This window comes from Cetorhinus maximus, chromosome 17 (genome assembly GCF_964194155.1).
Source record: "Cetorhinus maximus chromosome 17, sCetMax3.hap1.1, whole genome shotgun sequence".
Lineage (NCBI taxonomy): Eukaryota > Metazoa > Chordata > Chondrichthyes > Lamniformes > Cetorhinidae > Cetorhinus > Cetorhinus maximus.
In genome coordinates this window covers 6,315,473-6,326,294 of record NC_135895.1, presented here as the reverse complement: position 1 = coordinate 6,326,294, position 10,822 = coordinate 6,315,473, and the positions used below count along the sequence as shown (strand labels likewise).

The following is a 10,822-nucleotide window of genomic DNA, read 5'->3' as shown; positions in this document are numbered from 1 at the left end:
CTTTGAGAAAAGTAATTCCTCCTCATCTGATTTAAATCTACCACCCCTTAGCCTGAAACTATGGCCTCTCATTCTAGAATGCCCCACAAGGGGAAACATCTGCTCCACGTCTACTTTGTCTATCCCCTTTAGCATCTTATATACCTCAATTAGATCTCCTGTCATCCTTCTAAACTCTAATGAGTATAGGCCTAAACTGCTCAATCTCTCCTCATAAGACAAGCCCCGCATCTCTGGAATCAATCTAGTGAACCTCCTCTGAACTGCCTCCAGTGCAACTACATCCTTCCTCAAGGGGACCAAAATTGTGCACAGTACTCCAGGTGCGGTCTCACCAATGCCTTGTACAGTTGCAACATTTCCTTATTTTTATACTCTATTCCTTTAGCAATAAAAGCCAAAATTCCATTTGCCTTCCTTATTACCTGTTGTACCTGCATACTAGCTTTCAGCGATTCATGCACGAGGACACCCAGATCCCTCTGCACTGAAGCATTCTGAAGTTTCTCTCCATTTAAATAATAAGTCACCTTTTTAATCTTCCGACCAAAATGGATAACCTCACACTTATCCACGTTAAACTTCATCTGCCAAATTTTGGCCCATTCACCTAACCTGTCCATATCTATTTGTAAATTTCTTATTTCTTCATTGTAACTTACTTTCCCACCTATTTTGGTGTCACCTGCAAATTTAGCTATCGTACCTTCTATCCCTGAATCCAAGTCATTAATATGGATTGTAAATAGTTAGGGCCCAAGGACCAAACCCTGTGGCACCCCACTAGTTACAGCTTGCCAACCAGAAAAAGACCCATTTATCCCGACTCTCTGCTTTCTGTTGGTTAGCCAATCCTCTATCCAAGCTACTATATTACCCCTAACTCCGTGTGATCTTATCTTATGTCTGGCACCTTATCAAAGGCCTTCTGGAAGTCCAGATATACTACATCTATAGGATCCCCATTATCCACTTTGCTTGTCACATCTTCAAAGAACTCTAGCAAATTAGTCAAACACGATTTACTCTTCATAAAACAATGCTGACTGATGGATTGCATTTTGACTTTCCAAATGCCCCATTACTACTTCCTTAATAATGGATTCCAACAATTTCCCAATGACAGACGTTAAACTAACTGGTCTATAGTTTCCTACTTTCTGCCTCCCCCCCCTTTTTGAATAAGGGCATTATATTAACATTTTTCCAATCCACTGGAACCTTTGCAGAATCCAGGGAATTTTGGAATATTATAGCCAATGCATCCACTATCTTCACTGCCACTTCCTTTAAGACCCTGGGATGTAGGTCATCAGGTCCTGGGGACTTGTTACCCTTTAATCCCAATAGTTTACTCAGTACTTTTTCCTCTAGTGATGGTGATTGTTCCAAGTTCCTCCTTCTCTAAATCCTCTGCACTACCTGTTACTATTGGGGTGGTACTAGTGTCCTCCACCGTGAAAACTGAGGCAAAATATTGATTAAGCGTCTCTGCCATTTCTGCATTCCCCACTATTAACTCTATCTGTTTCCTACCTACCAAATTCTCTCTCTATACTCTTTTGAGTAAACCCAGTAAATTAAGTTAACCAATTAAACAAATCAATTAAGCAAACTGACAGCCCTTTAGAGGGGCACTGTAACAAAGGACAAATTATTTTTAAAGCAAACGTAACAAAGTGAAAATGTTGTTCCAAGGGTTGATGAAGTGCACCAGCCCCCATGGTGCTAACCGGTCACTGAAGGCTTTAGACATGCCAGTGGACGCCGCGTGCTCCCTCTCCACAGACACCTGGGCGTGAATGTAGCCGCAAAAGAGGGGCAGACAGTCAAGCCAGATGACCCCCTTGACTACCCGTTGCATGGACCTGTTGTTGGTCACCTTTACCAGGCCCAGGAGCAGGCTAACAAGGACGTCCTCCTAAATTTCTTTTTATACTCTTTTGATTCAAGAAAAATTAAATAGACTAACCAATTACCAAGTTTAATAGAAGTGATAGCCCCTTAAAAAGGGGCACTGGAACAAAAGACAAAATCTTAAAGGAAACTTATCAAATTAAAATAAAATGTCATTTGTGGGGGCTGATGAAGCACTCCAGTACCCACACCGTCCACCGGTCACAGAAGGACTCAAGCATTCCAGTGGCTCCCTTTTACCGCGTGTTTCGTCTCCAGGGCCACCCGGCTACAAATGCAGCCACGGAAGAGGGGCAGACAGTCAGTCCAGACACTCCCCCCTCAACTAAAGTCTCTCATTGAGTTGCAGTAAAACAAATTCGACAAATTAACAAAATGAGCAATTAAAAAAAGCCAATTAAACCAATTGAAAACCCCTTACAGGGACTGTAACAAAAACAGAATTTTAAGGAACCTTACTGAAGTAAAATGCCATTTTGGGGGCCAATGATGCACTCCAGCCACCGCAGTGCCCAGCAGTTAAGCATACCAGTGGGCGCTGTGCGCTCCCTCTCCAGGGACACCCAGACGCGAATGTAGCCACGGAACAGGGGCAGACAGTTGAGCTAAATGACCCCCATCGACCGCAGTCTCCCTTTATAAGTACATCAGGAAAGTAACCATTAACTAATTATCTAATTAAACAGTCAATTAGCCCAAAAAGCCCCTTAAAAAGCATTGTAACAAAAATACAACATTTTAAATGAACTAAATAAAAGCGTCACTTTCTGGGTTGAGGAAGCACTCCAGCCCCCATGGTGCCCATTGGTCACAGAAAGCCTTAAACATGCCAGTGGACACATGCTCCCTCTCCAAGTACACCCAACCATCAACGGAGCCACGGAAGAGGTCCAGGCAACCCTCTCAACTGAAGTGTCTCTTCAGACTCCTTGGAGTCCAGGTGAAAAAAATCTAATTAACCATTAACAAAAAGATCAATTAAACCAATTGATAGTGCTTTAAAGGGCTCTGTAACTCAAAGAAAATTTAAAGGAGCCTTACAGAATTAAGTGAGAATGTCATTTGGTGGGGTGAGGAAGCACCAGACCTCACAGTGACCGTCAACCACAGAAGGCCTCAAGCACACCAGTGCAAACCGTATGCTCCCTCTCCAAGAGCACCCAGCCACAAACATAGCCTCGGAAAAGGGGCAGACAGTCAGTCCAGACAACCCCCTCAACCAAAGTCTCTCTTTATACTCTTTTGAGCACCTGTGACATTAACCAGACTAATGAAACACACTGTAATGAAAGGATGAGGGTTTAAAGGAAACTTGACAAATTAAAGAAAAATGTCATTTTGGGGGTTAATTACACACTCTAGCCCCCGCGGTGCCCACTGGATGAAGAAGTGTACCAGCAGATACCACATGCTCCCTCTTCAAGGACACCCAGCCAGGAACATAGCTGCAGAAGAGGAGCAGACAGATAGCCCGAAGCAATCAGGCCAGATGATCCCCTCAACGGAAATCTCCCTTTATACTCTTTTGAATGGAACAAATTAACCAATTGAAACAAAAAGCCAACTGAACCATTGATAGCCCCTAAGGGGCACTGTAACTATAGAAAACTTTAAAGGAACCTTACTGAATTAAATTAAAATGTCATTTTGAGGGCTGAGGATGCACTCCAGCCCCCATGGTGCCCACCAGTAGCGGAAGACCTGAAGTGTGCCAGTGGACACCACATGCTCCCTCTCCAAGGACACCTGGCCACGAACATAGCCGCAAAAGAGGGGCAGATAGTCAGGCCAAACAACTCCCCACAGCACCCCCTGCCTAGCTGAAGTCTAAATACTTAATTAAACTTAATTAAACAATGTGCTGCACCTGTATATCTTAACAACATAATTAACATACTATTAACATAGAGCCCAGGCATGACTGTGAATAGTGAGGGATTAAAATCAGGATGCACAAGAGGCTAGAATTGGAAGAGTGCAGAAATCTAGGAAGGCTGTAGGACTGGGGGAGGTTACAGAGAGTGTGAGAGGGCGAGGCCATGGCGGTATTTGAAAACAAGGGTGGGAATTTTAAAATTAAGGTGTTGCAGGACTGGGAGCCAATGCGGATCAGTGAACATAGATGGACGGGATGGTGCGAGATAGGATATAGGCAGCAGAGCTTTGGATGAGTTCCAGTTTATGGAGGGTGGAAGACAGGAGCACGATGAGAAGTGTATTGAAATAGCCACATGCAGGGGTAACATAGTCATGGATGAGGGTTTCAGCAGCGGATGAGCTGAGCCGGGGTGGCGACAGGTGATTCTATGGAGGCGGAAGTAGGTGGGCTTGGTGATCGATCAAATGTGGACCTAGAAGCTCATCTCAGGGTGATACAAGCAAATGATGTGGGTCAGCCTCAGACTGTGACCAAGGGGATGGATGGAATTGATAGCGAGGGAATGAGACAGAGATTGAAGACAGTACCTTCAGTCTTCGCAATATTTAGTTGCGGAAAATTTTTGTTCATCCAGATTGGATTAGCAATGTGACAAACCAGAAAGATTGGAGATTGCAATAAAACTGATGGTGAAGTATAGCTGGGTGTCATCAGTGTACATGTGTTTTCGAATAATGTTGCCAAGAGACAGCAGGTATCTGAGAAATAGGAGGCAGCTAAGGATAAATCCTTCGGAGACTCAAGAGGTAATGGCGTAGGAGGAGAAACCATTCCAGATTCCCTGGTTTTTACTCTGTAGATAAGAATAGAACAAGTGAGTTCAGTCTGCACCCAGCTGGTCAATGGGAGTAAGACACTGGACAAGGAGCGTGTAGTTAACCATATCAAGTGTTTCAGACAGATCAAGGGAAATTAGAAAGGAGAGTTTATCACAGTCACAGTCACATAGGATGTCAGAGTTAATGTGTAAGTGATTCGATGGTTTACCTACCCTCACTCGTTGATTCCATCCTTGATGCAGTGTTCACAGTATCTCCAAATAAACAGTAGCGAGGCATTTTGGTTCCAACCACGCCAGCCACTACTGGACCTTTCAAAGGTAAGGTACGAGAAAAGGAAATATGGTTATACCTTCAAACAGCTGGGCCAGGATAAGGCTGCTCTCCAGATTTCCCACCTGTGACAGTGCCCACCGTGGGTGCACTGGAAAATCCCAGAAGAGCAGAAGGTGTCAGGTTAGATGTTTGGTATGAGCAGATTTAGCTGATCTCAGCCAAGTGGCACCAACAGGGAACGTCACAACTTCCGTCAACAAAATGGGGCAGAGAAAGGAACAAATTCATCAAACATTTTCACTTCTGACCACACAGTGGCATTTTCTTTTATTTGTTCACTGAATGTAGGCACTGGCTAGGCCAGCGCTTTTATTACCCATCCCTAATTGCCCTTGAGAAGGTGGTGGTGAGCTGCCTTCTTGAACCGCTGCAGTCCATGTGGTGTAGGTACACCCACAGTGCTGTTAGGGAGGGAGTTCCAGGATTTTGACAGTGAAGGAACGGCGATATATTTCCAAGTCAGGATGGTCTGTGACTTGGAACGGAACTTGCAGGTGGTGGGGTTTGGGTTTTAAACTCAATACATTTCCTAGTTGGCGGGGATTCTAATCCTACAGTGTTCCCATGTGTTTGCTGCCCTTGTCCTTCTAGGTGGTAGGGGTCGCGCAATTGGAAGGTGTCGTCAAAGGAGCCTTGGTGAGTTGCAGCAATGCATCTTGTAGATGGTACACACTGCTGCCACTGTGCGTCAGTGGTGGAGGGGGTGAATGTTGAAGATGGAGGATGGGGTGCCAATCAAGTGATTGCTTTCTCCTGGATGGTGTTGAGCTTCTTGAGAGTTGATGGGGCTGCGCTCATCCAGGCAAGTGGAGAGTATTCCATCACACTCCTGACTTGTGCCTTGTAGATAGTGGACAGGCTTTGGGGATTCAGGAGGAATCTGCAAGATTCCTAGCCTCTGACCTGCTCTTGTAGCCATAGTATTTATATGGCTAGTCCAGTTCAGTTTCTGGTCAATGGTAATCCCCAGGATGTTGATAGTGGGGGATTCAGTGCTGGTAATGCCATTGAATGTCGAGGGGTGATGGCTAGATTCTCTCTTGTTGGTGATAGTCATTGCCTGGCACTTGTGTGGTATGTGTGTTACTTGCCACTTAACCCCAAGCCTGAATGTTGTTCATGTTTTGCTGCGTATGGGCACGGACTACTGCTGTACCTGAGGAGCCGCAAATGGTGCGAAAAATTGTGCAATCGTCATTCCCACTTCTGATCTTAAGATGGAAGGAAGGTCATTGATGAAGCAGCTGAAGATGGTTGGCCTAGGGCACTACCCTGAGGAACTCCTGCAGTGATGTCCTGGAGCTGAGATGGATCTTTGTGACCATGATTTCGTGGTAACTATTACCGAGACTAGACTTTTTTTTTATCAATTCCAGATTTATTGACTGAATTTAAATTCCACCTTGGTAGTAACCAAACTCTCATCCCCAGAGCACTAGCCTGGATTACTAGTCCAGTGACATTATCACTGTGCCACCATCTTCCCCAACTGCTGGAAAGTGCATGCGGATGTTGGACGAGGACAAGGTCAATTTGTCTTTATATGGGGTGAGATGGCGGTGCAATGGTAATGTCACTGAGCTAGTAATCCTGAGGCCCAGGATAATGCTCTGGGGACATGGGTTCAAATCCCACCACAGCAGCTAGTGAAATTTAAATTCAATTAATAAAATCTAGGATTGAAAGCTGGTGACCATGAAACTATTATTGATTATTGTAAAAACCCATCTGGTTCACTAATGCCCTTTAGGGAAGGAAATCTGCCGTCCTTACCTGGTCTGGCTGACATGTGACTCCAGACCCACAGCAATGTGGTTGACTCTTAACTGAAAATGGCCTAGCAAGCCACTCAGTTCAAGGGCAATTAGGGATGGGCAACAAATGCTGGCCTAGCCAGTGATGCCCACCTCCCATGAAAGAATAAAGAAAAAGCATAATTAATAAATGCCTTTAATTTATTAAAATGTCCAAAATGCTTCATTTGCCGCTGGGCCAAAGAGGGGGAACTAAAAGTTTGGTCAAAGAAGTAGGTTTTTGTAGAGAAAAGCAAAGTAGAAAAGCAGAGATGCCTGGGGAGGAAATTTCAGGGCTTAGACCAGGCCACGAGTGGCAGGACAAAAGAAATGGAGGTTGGACGAGAGGCCAGGATTGGAGGAACTCAGAGCCGGGGGTCAGCATTGACTGTGATAGCCACTTGCACTTCAGCAAGTTCACTAACTTGTCCCGTGTGAAGAATACTCTCTTAGAATGAGAAGCCAAAGGACCACCTGATGTACACATCAAATAAATATCTTTACAAAAGCAGCAGGAGAGGGGAGAATCAGCGAAAATCGTTGACAAAATCTTCGGACTGCTTCCAGTTGGCGGGCTTTTCATTTAGTCATTAATTATTTTGTACCTGAGAAATGAAAATGATTTACCTGAGTGAATGCCTGCTCTGATTTTCAACTTGACATCTGGCTTGTGTGGGATTATGAATGAAGAGCAGATTGCAACTAAATCCAGTGCCATGCTTGCAATCTCGCCCACGTGGTTGATGCCATTCTCTTTGGGAACTCCAGAAACCACCATATCTGTGGGGTGAGAAACAGGAAAGAGCGTCAGCAGAATGGTCGACTCTCTCAGTGTTTAATTGCATTTCTTCTGAATTTTTGCAGGGTGCGTTTTTTTGTTTAATCCAACTGGAACACTTGCAGCTGAGAAGACAACAACACATCCTATAACATAATACAACAAACAATTCACATTTATAAAGTGCCTATTGTAGTGTAACATCCCAAAGCATTTTACAGGAAAGAATATCAAGCAAAATTAGACACCAAGCCACATAGATAATAGAACAAACACTTGATCAAAGAGGTACATACGAATTAGGAACAGGAGTAGACCACTCGGCCCCTCAAGCCTGCTCCGCCATTCAATAAGATCATGGCTGATCTGATTGTAACCTCAACCCCACATTCTTGCCTACCCCCAATAACCTTTCACCTCCTTGTTAATCAAGAATCTATCTACCTCCTCTTTAAAAATATTCAATGACCCCGCCTCCACCGCCTTCTGAGGCAGAGAGTTCCAAAGTTGCACAACCCTCTGAGATAAAAAAATTCTCCTCATCTCTGTCCTAAAAGGACAACCCCCAATTTTAGAATAGTGCCCCCTAGTTCTGGACTCACCCACAAGAGGAAACATCCTTTCCATGTCCACCTTGTCAAGGCCGTTCAGGATCTTGTATACTTCAATCAAATCACCCCTCACTCTTCTAAACTCCAGTGGAAACAAGCCCAGTCTGTCTAACCTTTCCTCATAAGACAACCCGCTCATTCCAGGTATCAATCTAGTAAACTCCTCTGAAACACCTCCAATGTAGTTATACCCTTCCTTAAATAAGGACACCAAAACTGCACGCAATATTTGAAATGTAGGGGTAGATGGTGGCATGGTGGTAATATCATTGAACTGGAAATCTTGAGGCCCAAGCCAATGCCCTGGTGCATGGGTTCAAATCCCACCATGGTAGCTGGTGAAATTTGAATTGATACAGCCTGGAATATAGTGAAATCACCTAGTTCACAGGTTTCCCTTTAGGGAATGAAATCTGCCATCCTCACCTGATTTGGATCCACAATAATGTAGTTGACTTTTATATTGTAAACCAAAGAGTAGAGACAAGGCAAGAAAGGTATTAATATGGGAAATGATAAACAGACTGTGACAGGAAGGGACAGAGAGCACAATTCTAAGAGTAAATCAGCAGATAAGGCTAGGTGATACAAAAGGACAAAACTAAATGCTCTGTATCAAAGTGCACATAACATTCAAAACAAAACAGATGAGCTGATAGCGCAAATAGAAATAAGTAAGTACAATCTGATAACCATTACAGAGGTATGGCTACAGGATGACATAGATTGGGACCGAAATATCGAAGGGTACATGACATTTAGGAACTACAGGAAGTTAGGAAAAGGTGGAAGGGTGGCTCTGTTAATTAATGATGGTATTAACACATTAGAGAGGGATGACCTAAATTCAGGAAACCAGAATGTAGAAGTGGTTTGGAATGAGATGAGGAATGATAAATGCAAGAAGTCACTTGTGGGAGTGATGAACAGGCCGCCAAATTGTAACTACATGGTAGGACAAAGTATAAAAGAAGAGATCATGGGAGCTTGCCAGAAAGGTACAGCAATAATCATGGAGGATTTTAATCTACATACAGACTGGAAAAATCAGATGGGCAAAGGTAGCATAGATGAGGAGTTCATAGAATGTTTTCTGAATAGTTTCTTAGAACAGCATGTTCTGGAGCCAAACAGAGATCAGGCTATACTAGACCTAGTATTGAACAAAGAGATAGGATTAATTGATAACCTCCCAGTGAAGGCACCCCTAGGTAGCAGCGATCGTAATATGATTGAATTTTACATTCATTTTGAGAGAGAAATGAGTGCGTCCAAAACTAGTATTTTAAACTTAAATAAGGGGCAATTATGAGGGCCTGAAAGCGAAACTAGCTAAAGTGAACCGGTAAATGAGGTTAAGGGATAGGTGAATAGAGGTTCAGAGGCAGACATTTAAAGGGATATTTCAGAATACACAGAATATATACATTCTAAAGAGGGAGGCGGTGGTGTAGTGGCATTGTTGCTGGAATGGTAATCCAGAGACCCAGGATAATGCTTTGGGGACCTGGGTTCGAATCCTGCCATGGCAGAAGGTGGAATTTAAATTCAATAAAAATCTAGGATTTAAAGCCTAATGATGACCATGGAACCATCGTCAATTGTTGTAAAAACCCACCTGGTTCGCGAATGTCCCTTAGGACATCCCTTTCCTGGTCTGGCCTACATGTGACTCCAGACCTGCAGCAATGTAGTTGGCTCTGAAATGGCCCATCAAGGCCACTCAGTTGTAACAAACTGCTACAAAGTCACAAAAAAGGAATGAAACAGAACGGACGACCCGGCATCGACCTAGGCACCGGAAACAGCAATCGCAACCCTTCAAAGTCCTTCTTAGTAACATCTGGGTGCTAGTGCCGAAATTGGGAGAGCTGTCTCACAGATTAGTCAAGCCTGACATAGTCATCCTCACGGAATCATACCTTACAGAAAATGTCCCAGAGGCCACCATCACTATCCCTGGGTATGTCCAGGCCCAGCAGAGGTGGCAGCACAGCGGTATACAACAGAGAGGGGGTTGCCCTGGGGGTCCTCAACATCAACTCCAGACCCCATGAAGTCTCATGGCATCAGGTCAAACAGGGGCAAGGAAAGCTCCTGCTGATGAATCAGTACTCCTCCATGTTGAACACTACTTGGGTGGCAAGGGCACAGGCTGTACTCTGGGTGGGGGACTTGAATGTCCATCACCAAGACTGGCTCGGTAGCACTATTACTGGCCGAGTCCCTAAATGACATAGCTGCTAGACTGGGTCTGCAGCAAGTGGTGAGGGAAAAACATCCTCACCAACCTGCCTGCCACAGATGCAACTGTCCATGACAGTATTGGTAGGAGTGACTACCGCAGAGTCATTGTGGAGATGATGTCCTGCCTTCACATTGAGGATACCCTCCATTGTGTTGTGTGGCACTACCACCGTGCTAAATGGGATAGATTTCGAACAGATCTAGCAACTCAAGACTGGGCATCCATGAGGTGCTGTGGGCCATCAGCAGCAGCAGAATTGTACCCGAACACAATCTGTAACCTCATGGCCCAGCATGTCCCCCACTCTACCGTTACCATCAAGCCAGGGGATCAACCCTGGTTCAATGAAGAGTGCAGGAGGGCATGCCAGGAGCAGCACCAGGCATACCTAAAAACGAGGTGCCAACCTGGTGAAGCTATA

At 44.5% G+C, this 10,822-nt stretch overlaps 1 protein-coding gene across 1 annotated transcript in view; it reads right to left on the bottom strand.

Annotated features, from left to right (window-relative positions):
* Positions 1–2,785: 2,785 nt before the first annotated feature.
* LOC144692814 (atrial natriuretic peptide receptor 2-like) overlaps positions 2,786–10,822 on the bottom strand; it is a 77,643-nt gene continuing 69,606 nt past the window's right edge. Inside the window, exons 19-21 of the mRNA XM_078561890.1 lie at positions 7,392–7,544; positions 4,848–4,946; positions 2,786–2,868 (exon numbers count right to left, since the gene is read on the bottom strand). Coding sequence (XP_078418016.1) covers positions 2,786–2,868; positions 4,848–4,946; positions 7,392–7,544 — 335 coding nt within the window. The remainder of the gene's footprint in view (positions 2,869–4,847; positions 4,947–7,391; positions 7,545–10,822) is intronic.